This window comes from Ascaphus truei, chromosome 1 (assembly GCF_040206685.1).
Source record: "Ascaphus truei isolate aAscTru1 chromosome 1, aAscTru1.hap1, whole genome shotgun sequence".
In the NCBI taxonomy this organism is placed as follows: Eukaryota; Metazoa; Chordata; class Amphibia; order Anura; family Ascaphidae; genus Ascaphus; species Ascaphus truei.
The window spans coordinates 411,063,560-411,079,849 of NC_134483.1; the positions used below are offsets into that span (position 1 = coordinate 411,063,560).

The 16,290-nt window shown below is 42.1% G+C and overlaps 1 protein-coding gene across 1 annotated transcript in view; it reads right to left on the reverse strand.

Moving 5' to 3' along the window:
* Window positions 1–16,290, reverse strand: part of EDNRA (endothelin receptor type A) — a 64,888-nt gene that overhangs the window by 23,104 nt on the left and 25,494 nt on the right. Inside the window, exons 3-4 of the mRNA XM_075613899.1 lie at window positions 14,836–14,963; window positions 2,637–2,835 (exon numbers count right to left, since the gene is read on the reverse strand). Coding sequence (XP_075470014.1) covers window positions 2,637–2,835; window positions 14,836–14,963 — 327 coding nt within the window. The remainder of the gene's footprint in view (window positions 1–2,636; window positions 2,836–14,835; window positions 14,964–16,290) is intronic.

Genomic DNA, 16,290 nt, shown 5'->3' on the forward strand with positions numbered 1-16,290 from the left:
AACCATCCTCACACTAATGAGAACCAAAAGGTGGAAACAGCTGTAGATTTACTGGCTAGGCACGTCTTTAACCCAGACTGTGGGCCTCATGCAGAGAGCATCGTTATTTCAAAACTCGCCATTTTTTGTTCAATTTCCCTCAGAAAACGGCATAAAATGGCGAGTTGCGAAAAACGCGCCATTTTTTTATTTCTATGTTTAAAACTCGCCTCGCGGCTGGCGAGAACCTCCATCGCGCCATTTTTAAAACTCTCCGAATGCAGAGAGGTGCGAACGGCAAGTAGCGGCTGTTCGCGCCAAAAAAAGGCGCGATTCTCGCATTTTTGCCGCGCCACGAAAATATGGCAAGATGGCACTCGCCGCCTATAGTAAAGGGGAAAAAAAAGGCGCGAATTTGTTTTTACACGTTTCTGAAGCGCGCATCTCGCCAATTTAAACTCGCCACACGCATCCATGTTAAACATAGCAGAATTCGCACTTTTCTGCATATGGAGAATAAAACTCTCCAAAAAAGCTACTTTTTATGAAATTCGCCATTTTTAAAATTCTATGCTCTCTGCATGAGGCCCTGTGGGCCTCATGCAGAGAGCATCGTTATTTCAAAACTCGCCATTTTTTGTTCAATTTCCCTCAGAAAACGGCATAAAATGGCGAGTTGCGAAAAACGCGCCATTTTTTTATTTCTATGTTTAAAACTCGCCTCGCGGCTGGCGAGAACCTCCATCGCGCCATTTTTAAAACTCTCCGAATGCAGAGAGGTGCGAACGGCAAGTAGCGGCTGTTCGCGCCAAAAAAAGGCGCGATTCTCGCATTTTTGCCGCGCCACGAAAATATGGCAAGATGGCGCTCGCCGCCTATAGTAAAGGGGAAAAAAAAGGCGCGAATTTGTTTTTACACGTTTCTGAAGCGCGCATCTCGCCAATTTAAACTCGCCACACGCATCCATGTTAAACATAGCAGAATTCGCACTTTTCTGCATATGGAGAATAAAACTCTCCAAAAAAGCTACTTTTTATGAAATTCGCCATTTTTAAAATTCTATGCTCTCTGCATGAGGCCCTGTGATTTATAAAAAGCTGTGAAATATGGCAGGCATAGGTTTTAAGGGGTCCATCTTCAAATGGATAAGAAGATAAAAGTGATGCATTGTGAGTGCTCATTTGCATGTCATTACCCAGAATCCCTGGCTGCAGTAGAAGCACTGCATGCTGAGTGTTTATGGGAAGAGGCAGGTTTGTGGATGTGTCCGAGTTGTGAATGTGCTCATAGTTGGCATTTTCAGTTGTTGTAAGCATGAACATAAACAAAGTCAGACTATAAAGATAAATTATGTTTCCCTAATTATATTTTAAGTCCCAGTTCCAACAGTCTGGTAAATTAATTACATTGATAAATACTGTCTATGACTACTCCTTGTTATTTCTCCTTAATAATAGTAATAATACTTGTATTCAGTAAATATATCTATAATTTTTCAAACAACTGCTCTTATTAGTTGTATAAACTAACTATCTATATTATTAGTAATGCTATACTGTGCCTGAATCATGGTTTATTACAGACGTATAACAAGCTCATATTGTATGTGGTTTGGTTTTGAATGGCTGTCACAGTTTGATGTTGATTACAGACTGACATTTATTACGGTATCAGACTTTCAAACAACGCTTTCATGAGTTTCACATCTATCATTTAAAATGTCATTGTCGTGTATTAAGCAAAAAGACAGTGACATTAGTAAGGAAGGTGACTCCTCTTTCATCTTCCCATTAAACAATTCACAATAAGTGCTTTATTGTCATCACTAAAGTGTGGAATTAGATTTCTGGCTCTAGTTTTTCATGCTTCCTTTGTTCTACGATAGAACATTTTCTGGACAGTGAACTGCACATGAAAGTAACTCCTAATTGCATTATTCTTTGTTGGCTTAATGTTAAGCTGCATACAAACCGTGGTCCATCATAGGAAACAGGTTTTTTTAAATTTGCCTCAGTCTAATAATGCCAATAAATCTGTTTTGTATTGAAGTTTAATCCTATTTTTCATATACCAGTATGATCAAAAGAGCACTTTGGTTTATTTCTGCTGGGAAACTGCCTCTTGTAGGTTTCCGTATCATATGCTTTGTTGCGACCAAACTGTGCTGGTACTGTAGCATGACCCTAAGGCATTTGTGTTATTCGACAAAATGCAATGTGACTAACATTGCTATGACACTACAGGCCAAAATATATACATGCTCTGGAATAGACTTGACCTCCAAATAAAAAAACAAAGTGTAGCTACAGACATGGAAGTGGATTAAAACAAATATAGTTTTGCTAGACTAAAAAAAAAATCTTCATTTATTAAACAACGCTTAATACAATATTTCTGAAAGAGCACACCAAAAAAAATCTCCTTATCTTTCAAAAGAAAGACGAATTGTAAGCTTATAGAAAAACAGGTGGTGGTATTCCTGGGGAGGGGGGGGGGAAGAAAAATGGTATTCTGTGCCCCATACTACCACCATCAAACTAATAAAATAACAAGTACCAGTACATTAACAACTGCTATTCTGTCCCATGAACACCATTCATATATTAAAAAAAAGATTACTGCTGCCAAATATATCGAGCCGTGCAGATTATACGTACCCTCATAAATGATGTTGTATCGTGGAACATGCACGTTGCGTATTGTACATCCCGATACTCAAAAGATACCATGACAAACCCGATTGCCTCTGGGATTGCCAGAACGAAAGAAAGAACCCAAATAGAGATTATTTCGATGGCTGTGATAAGGGGGATTCCATTGCCTTGGACACGACTCCAGGATGCAACAGCTCTGTACCTAAAACAAGAGACATGATAATTTCAAGTATATCTATGTGTAACTACACAGATCTCAGCAAATGCTTTATAGACCATATTTATTAAGTGCTGCTATTTCATACATTTCACACCTTACAGCACTAGAAAACACCTTGTGGTCCCCATTCTCTTGAATAGCTGATAAGGTGTCTTTCGGCTACGGAAGTCTTATGGAGTAGCACAGCTTAATAAATAAGTAAATATCGGCCTATATCTTTTGATGTGACAATTGTATATTATTTAACACCTGTTCTGTGCTAGTAAGGTTTGCTTCACATTTTTTAAGTTAGACAGCCTTCAATTCGAGATTACTGGAAGGCACATCTAATTTCATTTTGGAGACCAATTTAATGTTCAAGCTAAGAGGTATTTTTGGTTCCAAGTTGCATATGACTGTTAAAAACAGGAACAAGTACAAAATGGGAGTATGAGTCATAACCATCAGCCAAAGTATCCCCAATCACGAAGGGAGGCAAAGAATTATGATCCTGAGAACAATAGATATGTACTGATGGAGACCATACAAATGGTATTGGAAGGGATGATAGATTTAATTTCACCTGATCCAGAAGAATTCCGTGTACTTGAAAGGTCTTATTGGGATATACATTGCTACTAACTTGTGCGCTAACATTCATGGAATAAACAGTCTATCTGATTCAGCCTGTTATCCCTCAAGAAGACAATACCCATCTTTGTTAAACAGTAAATGAATTATTACATAATGCAGGGGTCCCTATACAAACAGCATATCCTGTATATTATAATAGTACATTTTAATAAAATAGCAATGTTAATATTATAAACATTGAGAAATGAACCGATTTTGGACCCCCTATTTGTCTGCTCTACTTGCTGCATGACGCAAATGAGATACCAGAACAGAAAAAGAGGAATTAGAGAATTATTATATTGATGTATCACCCTCTGAAAAGAAGAAACTAAATAGCCACCATTTTCCATAAATTGTGATTTTGAGTCTATTTGCCCCCCCCCTCCCCTATTGTTTAACTATAGCATGTCCACAACTTTAATTAATTGGATCGGTACAGAGAGGAGTATTTGGTATGATTTGTATAGTTTTTCGACAGACCCAATATTAAGGCATTCAACAAGCACTGTACATCTTGAATTCCAAATGCATGGATGGAATGGTCAAACAGTTTAACAGTAATGTAATTGAAAGATGCTCACTGGCGTGTGGTTTAAGTTGCAGGCTGCAAATATAGGCAAATTAAAATAATATTAAGTAACACCCCTTTTCATCCTTCTTGTGTCTCATCTCTCTCTGTTTTGCATATGTTACTAGGCATCATTTTAATAACTTAACTCATCAGCAGTGAAGCGCTTGGTTTAAATCTCCCTGTGTACTGTATTTGGACCACAGACAGTTCTGGCTCGTGAAATTAGATGAATGCCTTTAGCAACATACCTTGAACTAGCACTCATACATACAGTATATTAAAACATAGGTTCAGGTTAATCTTCCATTTCAAATCTATATGTTGGAGTAGCTAAAAAAACAACATTCCTTGTTGACGTTTAGAATGTAAATTGTAAACTGGGGAAAATTGCTATTAAGCAGTGTATCAAACCATGTAGACTGGTTCAGATGACGCCAGGATCCTCGGTCGCAAATATGACACCACCTATCGCTGGAGTACTGTACTACTGGCACCAGGCAAGAAATATGCCTGAAGAGGCTCCTCGGGCCCTAAATTAATCAGAGGCCCTGCCCGAGGCTTACCCCCTCATATACCCTGGGCTATCACCTCCCATGGCCACGTCCACCCCGGACTCTACTCAGAGGTCCCCTATCAGGCAGAAGCACCCACCTCCTCTTACATGCCTGGGGGATGGAGGACTCCAGCTCTGACCTCAAGTACACCCATCAGGGCCAACTTACCCATACCCAGGGTGACATTAACCTCAAGTGTTAAACCAGAGACACCACCCGCTACAAGAATAGCCCTGTGCAAGCTCCTAGTCAGGTGAAGAAGCAACGAATGATGGAGAGTCTCCAACTGCCAGCCGCCACCACGGTGAGCATGCACCGAGATCAGAACGATAACATCTCGGCCAAGAGTATCATGAACCTACTGATATGCGTCTATGGTATAAAAGAAGACAAGAGTGAACTCTGGTCCACGCACTATAGTTTTCGACAGAAGGAAGGGGAAGATCTGTCCACCTTCATACAGCGGATACAGTTGGTCCTTTGGAAACTGCGTATCCACGATATCCTCCCAGCCCACACCGTGGATGAATATCGACGCAAGCAGTTCCTTCAAGGAGCTATCCTCACCCATCATATAGACATTATGATTTGGTGCTCCCTATTCCAAGGACCTCCCCCCCACGTTCGAGGAGCTTGTTAGGGATAGTAAAAGGGTATGAAGCTTACACTCGCCTGCATGCTCATAATGAGCCCTCCTCTGGACCACAGAAGTCCTTGTTTTATACCGACCAGAAGTGGTTCAGTGTACTGGACATGAGATCTGGGCAATGAGTGCAGAAGACCAAGAGAAGATGGCATTTGTATGTCCCTTTGGCTTCTACCAATTCACAGCATGCCCGAAGGCATTTGTGGTTCCCCAGCAACATTCCAGCATTTGATGGAGAAGACCATCGGCAACATGAACCCATGGGAATGGTTAGTCTACCTGGACGGTATCATCGTCTTCGGTAAGACTGGAGGAGCATGAGGAACGTCTGCTTAAAGTGCTGGATTGGCTGGGCAAGGAAGGCTTGAAGTTGTCTCTGGACAAAAGCGGTTCGTGCTGCACATCTGTGACCTACATAGGACACATAGTGTCCGCGGATGGAATAGCTACCGACCCCGACAAAGTTGAAGCCATGGTGAACTGGCCGAGACCAGAAAACGTCATGGAGCTACGCTCCTTCCTAGGATTCTGAGGATACTATCGTCGCTTCGTGGAGGGATATTCGAGCAAAGCAAAGGTCCTCAACAACTTACTCAAAATATACCCCGAGGATACAGGCTGGAAAGCCACCAATGCTAGACTACCTTTCGACGACAAGTGGACGGCCGCATCTGAGAAGGCGTTCATCGGCCTAAAGAAAAGATTAATGGCGTTCTAGCGCAAACTAATCCCGAGCAGCCATACATCATTCACGTGGATGCGAGCTTCAACAGTCTAGGTGCGGTCTTGCACCAAAAGTACCCGGCTGGACTCTGCTTGTAGCATACTTCAGTCATTGCTTAACCCCAGCGAGCAGAATTATCCCATCCACAAGCTGGAATTCCTTGCTCTCAAGTGGGCAATTGTGGACAAACTCCACGACTACCTGTATGGAGTCACATTCGAAGTGCGAACGGACAACAATCCGTTGACGTACATATTGACGCCCGCAAAACTAGACGCCACCGGCCACTGGAGGCCGGCGGCCCTCTCGAACTACCAGTTTACATTGATGTACAAACCGGGGCCCCTGAACATTGGAGCCGATGCTCTATCTAGAAGACCGGGACTGAGTACCACACCGGAAGACAACCTCTGGGAGAAAATCCCTGGAACAGGGATGCGGGCTATGTGCTCGACTGCAGCCATCATGGAAGATAAAGTGGCCTTCTCAGAACTGATGGTCGCAGATTCATTGGGATGTCAATTCAAGGCTATCCCTGCCACCTATTGCCACCCAGATGGAATGAATATCACCCCAGACAAGATCCTCGCCTGGAAAAATCTGGTGCAGTTCCAGATACAGGATCCAGTGGCTGGAGCTATCTGCCAGGCTGTCCAGCAAAACAAGTCCTCACTGATGAAACGTGCTCTCAGTGGCATGGTCAAAATACTAATATGCGATATGGACAAATTTGAAATCAACAAGGGTCTACTCTATCGGGTGGTTCAATACCATAACCACCCGGATAGAAGGCAGCTGGTTCTACCAAGGAACCTACAGCACATGGTCCTACGATCGCAACACGATGATCATGGGCATCTTGGAGTGGACAAGACCTTTGGCTTAATAAAGACCGGTTCTTCTGGCCTAGGATGTGAGAGCCTGTAGAACACCATTGCCGCCGATGCTCACGGTGCATCCAATGAAAGACATTCTCTACCAGAGCCTCTCCAATCGCTCATCTGAAGAGCTCGGATCCCCTGGACCTTTATGCATGGACTTCCTATGTATCGAACCAGATGCCCGAGGCATTGGCAATGTACTAGTGATCACAGACCACTACATCTGTTACGCCCAAACCTTTTCAACCAAAGATCAGAAGGCCATTACGGTGACCAACATATTGTGGGTGCGGTATTTTATACATTACAGCCTACCTAATTGCCTACATTTGGATCAAGGTCGGGAATTTGAAAGTAACCACATCTGGGAGTTGCTGAAATTATTGAACATCACTAAGTCCCGAACAACCCCTTACCATCCAGTTGGAGATGCTCTGCCGGCGAGGTTGAAACGGACCCTCCTCTACATGCTTGGCACCTAAAGTGTTCTCAGAAGAAGGAGTGGAGTAAACATGTGGAGTCCTTGATGCACGCCTATAATGCCACCCGCCACGAATCTACGGGATTCACTCCCTACTTCTTAACGTTCGAGCGAGAAGCACAACTTCCTGTAGATATACGCCTGAGGGTATCTACCGACGTGGTACCCAACAGGACGCACTTCAAGTACATACAGGGGCTCCAAGAAAGCCTGCAACAAACCTACCAACTAGCGGAGAAAGCATCAGCTCATCTGAATGCCGGTAACAAAAGGCGCTACGACCATAAGGTCCGCCATCGGGAAATTCGTCTTGAAGACGCTGTACTCCTCTACAACCTCGGGATCCCTGGCAAACACAAACTGGCCGACCGTTGGCACGACGGATTCTTCGAGGTAGAATCTCAGATGCCGAGTCTCCCGGTCTGCCACATAAGAGGCACAGATGGCCGGGTAAAGGTTTGGCAACCGCAACCATCTCCTGCCTATCCCGTAAGTGGGGGGTGGTGATCCAGAAATAGAGGCCACACCATTGGCCGGTGAGCTGGAGGAAGCTGAAGAGAATTTAGAGAATGTAACCGAAACAACTGAAGATCTGATGGAAGGACCCTCTAGTGGGACAGACCAAAATCAAGGGGCACCTCCCAAAGGAGCAATGGGTAATGGGCCCAGGCCACATACACCTACTCTGGTACCTCCAATGAGCCCTCCTCTGGACCCCAGAAGTCCTTGTTTTATACCCACCAAAGACATTTCAGAGGCTGTTATACCCCCATTGAGAGAGGCTGAGCCTCAAGCGTACGATTACTACTCCTCAAAGGGAGTTGCAGAAGAGCTTCGCCGAAGCAACATGTAAGGTACCCCCCCAACCAGGTAGCCTATGATTCATTTAGGGCACCCCACTACGAGTCTCAGCAGTGGTTTCGGAGCAAAATAAAATTTGTAATTGTCATGTTCACCGAGATGTTTAACCTGATGTAAAGTCATAACAATGTGTTAAGTTGTATATGCCTCCATGCATTCTTATTACACTACTGACACACTTAATCCGAGCAGGGCTAGTTCCGCAAGCCGGGGGATGCCCCGGCTTGCTAGCCCCACTCCCTCGGCGTGCCGCGCGTCACCGATGCGCGGTCACGCGTCATCGGGTGCCAGCGCCCCCTGCACGCGCGTCCAGGGCTCCCCGAGGGAGCCCTGGTGTCCCGCGATGTGGGGGACGGCGGCAGGGGGTTCCGGGGGACCCGGCGGACCCGGCAGCGAGAGGGAGAGCGCCGCGCTCTTCCGCTGCTTCGGCGCGCGCCCGGCACCCTCCGGCGCGCGCCAGGTTACTGCTGCGGCCGAGAACGGGCAAATGCTCGAATAAACTCGGCCGCAGCAGTATATAACTATGTTGTGTTTGATGGTTATGTCGTTGTCAAGGGTGGACATTGGTTCTTTCAGCCGTGGGAGAATTTAGCCAGGTCCCCATCTGGGCTTCCCCGTATGGCCCCTTACCTCTGATAGAACTGCGGAGGGGCGCAGAGGCACCCGGCGAGAGCCGGTAGCTGTGGGGGTACTTGTGGGCTTTTGGGGAGGCGAGCGCATCGCCGGAGCTCTGCTGGGGAGTGAGTGCCCAGGGCGCAGCCATCTTTAAAGATGCACATTGGATCGTTGCGCATGCGCAGTAGCAAGCGCGAGCGGCAACCATTACAGAAATAGATCCGCAGGGGAACTACAGCCCCCAGAAGACCATAGGGCTGTGTACCACATGGTACAGATTAGCCAATAGGGCTGCAGCAATCCCCTGCTCCCTGATATAGATACATTTGGTGCACTGAGACCACGCCAATCGGAGCTGGGACACGGAAGGGTGCGGGTGTAGGTGAAGGGTGTCAGTAGGCCCCTGCACTAGGCCAGAGACCCCCTATTAGGCCCAGACTCCCCTGTAGGTTGTGGCTGCTACAGGGACAGGCCTCTTAGACCGAGACACTGCCCCATTAGCTGATTAGTGTCAGGGGCACAGCAGATGACACCACACAGCAGTTGCAGCCTGTGGTCTGGGACCAGACCACCACCGTAAGGCCTAGAGCCAGGGTGGGCAACCCTGTCGCCATTCGCCACTTGTGGCGAATTGGCAGTGAAACTGTGGTGAATAGAGCCTGATAGTTATTCAGTACTATAGTTGGGTGGACTGGTCCAAATGCCCTTCCTATATTTTCCTGGGCTTTCCAGACAAAATCCGATCCGCGTGTGGAAATACGAGTTTGGGGTTCAGCAACATTAGCCTGTGCATATTCTTTAAAGTCCGCCCTTGGTGCTCGGAGTTAGGATCTTAAAAAATATGACATCGAATTAAAAGTAAATCCGATCCACGGAACGTGTTTATATCGAATCCAACATCGGATCCAACATAACTCCAACATTGGATTGGATTCCGTTTGTCGGATTCAGATTAGGATTTGGACTGGGATTCAGTTTTACAGTAATAGAAAAACAAACCTGTGGGTTTGCCCTTTTGAGACACGTAAATCCCCAGCTGAAAGGATCTGGCCAATCGGCTCCGGGTTAAAATTCAAAGAAAAAATCCACCCATCCTATACAGAACTGGTGACATATGCCTACATGTTTTTTTGCTGAAAGCAATCTCAACCAATCAGGTTAGTTGTCTAGTAGGTCCAGGCTTGACTTTCTGCATTTTTACTGAAACATGTCTGCTAAATTACTGACAAAATCAAAATCGAATACAGATAGAGATACATGAGGAAAACACCAATACAAAAAGGAGGACAGAATATGAAGGAGGATGCTACAAATGATCTATCAAAATCACATTAAAACTAGCTGCATCAGAGGTAAATAAGGGAGAAAGTCAAACATTCGCAAGGCATATATAATTGATTATTATTTTAATCATTTAGCTATAAAGTGCCAACATATTGTGCAGCGCAGTACAATGGGGGGAACAGAATGCTATAAATGACATAAACAGAATGATATACCGAAGAAGGATAAACGTGTGCAAACAGATACAAAAGGAAATACGGGCCCTGCTTACAATCTACAGGGGACAGATATAAATCGGGCCAGGCTGCAGTTTGGTTCTGGTGCTGTTATGTCTTTTCACATGATGATGCTAAAGATACCAGTCCAAAGAATCAGGGAATATAAAGTGTAACGACTCCTTGCTTTGCATGTTCAAATAGGTTTGTGTATTTTTACACATGAAAAGTTACTCTAAGGAACATTTTCACTGCTAGTCAGCTTTAAATGTGAACTAAGGACAATAGCTTTTTTGGTAGGTTAAATGTAGCTGATTGACACATTTAAAAAAGAAAGTCATGTTAGTATTTTTAAATCTCTTTTTTAAATGTAACATTTCCATGCTCAACACATGCTCTGGGTGTTTTTTCCCCCAATCTTTATCTAATGTATTTTGGTGATGACTGTTTCCCAGTCTGCAAAAACCCAGGTAATCTGTTATTTTTGCTCTGTCTTTTGTTGTCAAAGTAATTGGTACTGTCATTACAAACAATACATACAGATACAAATAGGTTTCTTCAGGAGTGATTGAATCTTTTTAGGGAAGCAGATTACAGTGCGTTGTTTGATCAGGTTGAACTGCCATGTGCTAATCATGGATACAAACAGCAATTTCATACTTAAACATACTCTTCACTTTTAATGCCATTACTTGTTATGTACATGCCTTGTATGTTAAAAATGCCCATGAATGATGCAGGCACTCAATGGCAATATCACTTCTATGTAAATGAGATACGTGACATTTTTAGCATAGTTACATAGTTACATAGTAGATCAGGTTGAAAAAAGACATATGTCCAGCAAGTTCAACCTGCGCTAAAATGTTGACAACAGATACTTTATCCTATATCTATACTTCCTTATTGATCCAGAGGAAGGCAAACAAAAAACCCCAGTGTCATATCATCCAATTATATCTCATAAGGGGAAAAATAAATTCCTTCCTGACTCCAAGAATTGGCAATCAGATTATTCCCTGGATCAACATTCTTCCCATGTTTACTTATTTGGTATATCCCTGTATAACTTTCCTTTCTAAAAAGATGTCCAACCTTTTTTTGAACAAATCTATTGTATCTGCCATCACAGTCTCCGTGGGTAATGAATTCCCCATTTTATCTGCCCTTACTGTAAAGAACCCTCTCCTTTGTTGCTGGTGAAATCGCCTTTCCTCCAACCTAAAGTGATCCCCCGTGTCCTTTGTACTGCCCGTGGGATGAATAGTTCTTTTGAAAGCTCATTGTACCGCCCATAATATATTTGTATATAGTTATCATATCCCCTCTTAGACGCCACTTTTCTAATGTAAATAAATCTAATTTAGCTAGCATCTCCTCATAAATTAGATTGTCCATCTCCTTTATTAGTAAATGTAATTTTGTCATTTTTCCCCACAAATTTGTAAGGAAAAAAATATACCAATAGTAATAATAATGGGAAACAAGTCAGTGGACCACTGTTTGTATATCTGTTTCTGACAACAGAGGGATTTTCTTTTAGTTTTTGGCAAAGGTAGGTTGTAAGACCCGGGAGAGTTGCAAAAGTGCTGTACTGTATAATGCACCTTACCATTCGGCCCAGGATTAGGCCTCATTGAAGGACACATTTTTTTTCATGGGCCATTAAGAGAACAAAACATAATCCTAAAATACTGTAGTTTGATGTTACATGAACGCAAAAAGATCAGAACTTTTATAAGGTACAAAAAAATCTCAAAACATTGCAAAACACTATACAACTCAAATCTTAGTTTGTTTAGCAATGTATTTTCTGCAAAAAGCACATCGTTTTGGGAGAAGCAGCATTTAGTTTTACAATTTTCATACTCAAAAGCTACAACTCTGATTTCCACCACATATGGGAGACCCAGAGTCACCAAAGCTTCAATTTTAATCTCACTCGAATCAAACGTATCCCAAGGATTTTAATAAAGTTGTAGGTTAATACATAACTGCGTGCATGATGATGAAAATGTAAATACATGTGTAACACGTACACAATATAGATACTAATACTGTTATATTATTAGCTAATAATATAACAGTGTATCATTATTATTCATGAGGCACAGTAATGTTTTGGAGTATATATGGCAACAATTTACTGTTGCCAATTAAGAAATGCTTTTTACAACAATGTGTGCATGTCTTTGATCATGATTTACATCCGTAGTTACATTTTTCTTGACATTTGGTTCACCAGTAGTGTACTTTTTTTTGCTTGTGTCTGGTCCACATCTGGGCAGAGTAATTTTTCAGTCGGCGCACTAATACACAATTTCCAACCAGATGTTCTTTCAATTTAAGGAAAGGAAGATCACAGAAGTATTGTTGATCGCATCTCTCAGTGCCAGTTTTTGATTAATATCTGAGATGTTTAATTGTGTGTGGTTATCCGAGTCATTGGGATGAAGTTTCACCATTTGAATGTCTCTGTGACTTATCAAATGGTGACTTGTGTATTATCAAATAGGTCACGAAATGCATGACCTTAGCACGTTGTGTATTTATGTGTGTGATAAAAGCCAGTCATTGGGGACTACTCATGAAAGCGCGAGAAAATCATTGCAAAATTGCCTGAAAAAGGAAGACCATTTGTAACCATAAGAATTTTAAGTACTCGCCATATTCAATAAGACTTATAGATGCAAAATACAGTATTGCTACGGAAAAACTCATTTGTATGTACAGTAGTTTTCATGACATAAGGGGTATGTTTGTTAGATATGACTTGATCTGCTTCGGTTCTTACGAGACGTAGATTAGGTCGTTCTCTCTCTGATAAGTGGCAGGAGGAGAGGACATGACGGGTTGAGAGAGAGGCACAGAAATGTAAAAAAAACAAACAAATAGGAGGATACAGGAAAAAGGGTCGAAGTATAGAATTCACAAAGATTTATGTAGCGATGGGAGAGGAGAGACAAAAAGGCGGTGTGAAGCAGGCGTCTGGGCATTTACTGTACATAGTATGGGGAGAACATATGGCAGAAAGGGGGAATAGAGGAAGCATGGTAGGCAAGAAGAGAAAGAGTAACCAGGGTACATTGTCAAGAGAAGGTTGCTCAAACAGGGGAGGTCTGTTGAAAAACGCTCCAGGGTCAGAGAGAATAAAAATAGACAGGTTAACAGATGATACAGGGAAAGTGAAGAGAGAACAAACAACCAATTTGAATACTGTGTCTAAAGTTACATAAACTGATTTTAACAGAGGACGGACCTAAAGAATTGCATTATGCAAGCACATATAGTAGCAATTGGGTTTAGACACAGGAAATTGCATATTAGTTGATTAACAAGCAGGAAGACTCCACAAGGGGCCTCCCAGCTACAATGCATAGAAGATAACGATTCCCACCCCCTTCCAACACACTCAGAAGTGACTCACCACGTCTCTCTTTGGGGTTGCCCTTTTACCCCCTCGCTACCATGGGACCCCTGACTAGGTAATGAGGTCTCACACGTGCCATCGGGACCTCCGTCTTAATGCAGGTGCCAGTTTTTTTTTTTTTTTTAAATAAGGTTGAACATTGGCATTGCTTGTTACATTATATTTGACTCTACGCCATTTTCAATTTTTTAAAAAAAATGTCCGTTGCAGAACTCTCCAGCATTTAAGGGGTTCATATGAAGTAGATTTCACAGCCCAAATATACTGCAAACTGACATACAACCAATTTACCAGTGAGAGATGGGTGATTATTTTTTTTTTTTTTGACATTAAAAGGCGTGAACATTTGTATTTTAGTGATAAATGCAGAGTTAAACTAGTCAAAAGTTGAAAAAAAGAAAATAATAATTAGGAAATAACATGGCACCAGCTAATCCTGTAGAGCTCACTGCTATTATATATGTCTCACTGCTATTATATATGTCTCACTGCCAAATCATCCTCGTGTTTATCCGCTCTTGAAATTCATGTTAGAAGTCGTTGTCTGAGTGTTAACAGATGGTCGGATGTGTTCTGGTTAAAACTTGTTCTCCCTTAACTCTCTGAAAGTCATTATGAAGTCTCTCCAGGAGAAATAATGAAGACAAAAATCATATTATTCCTAACTAAATCAAGTTGTTGTTGTCCTATTGCTTTTAATTACATTTGGAGTAAATACACGTGAAGGAATTTCAGGGGAATTATCTTGACATTTATGTAAGCCTTTAGCAAGCAAATGAATGGGGGAATTTGTGCTTTAAATTGCAATAGCAGTTGCTGCTTTGGAGCAATTATTCAATAGCAATAACTCTGTCATGTATTTACAGTACAATATGAGCTTGAACTGTTGATGAATGGAACATTCTAAGAGCTGCTACCAAATTTGAGAAGAAAACAGGTTCTGTGAATGAGTTGTTAGTGTTACTCTTGTAGCTAGAAAAATGGGCGGTGGGGGGGGTGGGGGGGTGGGGGGGAAGGAGCTTTCCTGAACTGAGCATTCTGATTGGCTAATGTCATATTCCTGATTTCAAATTAGTTACAGTACACAAAAGGATGAATACTGTACCTGTCCACGCTGAGAGCACACAAATTGAGCACTGTGATTCCCACCGAAGCCTTCTGTATGAAGGGAACCAGTTTGCAAAGTAATGATCCAACAGGAGACTGATCAAAGGGCCATCGCTCGGCAAGTAACTAGAGAAAAAACACAAAGTTCATCAGAAGGTTTTAATTAGACAATGAGCAAGTACCAAATCCAAATGCAAAACACATGTTTACTTCTTAGTTACATAGTTACATAGTAGATGAGGCTGAAAAAAGACATAGGTCCATCAAGTTCAACCTATACTAAATTTAAACAACAGATACTTTATCCTATATCTATACTTACTTTTTGATCCAGAGGAAGGCAAACAAAAAACCCCATTAAGGGGAAAAATTAATTCCTTCCTGACTCCAAGAATTGGCAATCGGATTAATCCCTGGATCAACATCCTTCCCATGTATACTTATTTGGTATATCCCTGTATACCTTTCCCATCTAAAAAGATGTCCAACCTTTTTTTGAACAAATCTATTGTATCTGCCATCACAGTCTCCATGGGTAATGAATTCCACATTTTAACTGCCCTTACTGTAAAGAACCCTTTCCTTTGTTGCTGGTGAAATTTCCTTTCCTCCAACCTTAAGGGATGGCCCCGGGTCCTTTGTACTGCCCTTGGGATGAATAGTTCTTTTGAAAGCTCCTTGTATTGTCCCCGAATATATTTGTATATAGTTATCATATCCCCTCTTAGATGCCTCTTTTCTAATGTAAATAAATCTAATTTAGCTAGCCTCTCCTCATAAGTTAGATTGTCCATCCCCTTTATTAATTTGGTGGCTCTTCTCTGCACTCTCTCTAGTTCCATGTCTTTTCTTAGGATTGGTGCCCAAAATTGTACTCCATATTCAAGGTGTGGTCTTACTAGTGCTTTGTAAAGCACCCTTCTATCTTAAAAACATAGATAAACAAGAACAATCTGTGCACTGTAATACATGCATATTGCCAGTTAAGCATATCTGACAATAAGCAGGTTGTACAACATACAAAATCAGTAATTTGATACACATATTTTTTTGTTAAATACATGTGATACTAGGATATGCATACATCTGCGAGGTATGTCTTTTAGGTAGGTACTCAGACATAAGAGCTGATGTCATCAGGAAGTAACTGTATAATGGAGAAGCAAATGGCTCAACATGTTTCTAATGCATCCTCAAGGTATCTCTATGATTTATTATGCACACACTCTTCTTCCTAAGAGCTTGATCAGCATGTTAAAATAAGCCTTTCAGCATTAATAGCCCTGCAGATTTGAGTAACCTGATGGTTTGGTACATAGATGCACTATTTCGTATTACACATTCAGAGTAACATTAACAACTGTTTACCGTGAGTTCGATGCTTATCAATTAAACCTAATTTAATTGTATATGATAAATGAGTGATATAAATAGACCTTCTCATCATGATAAA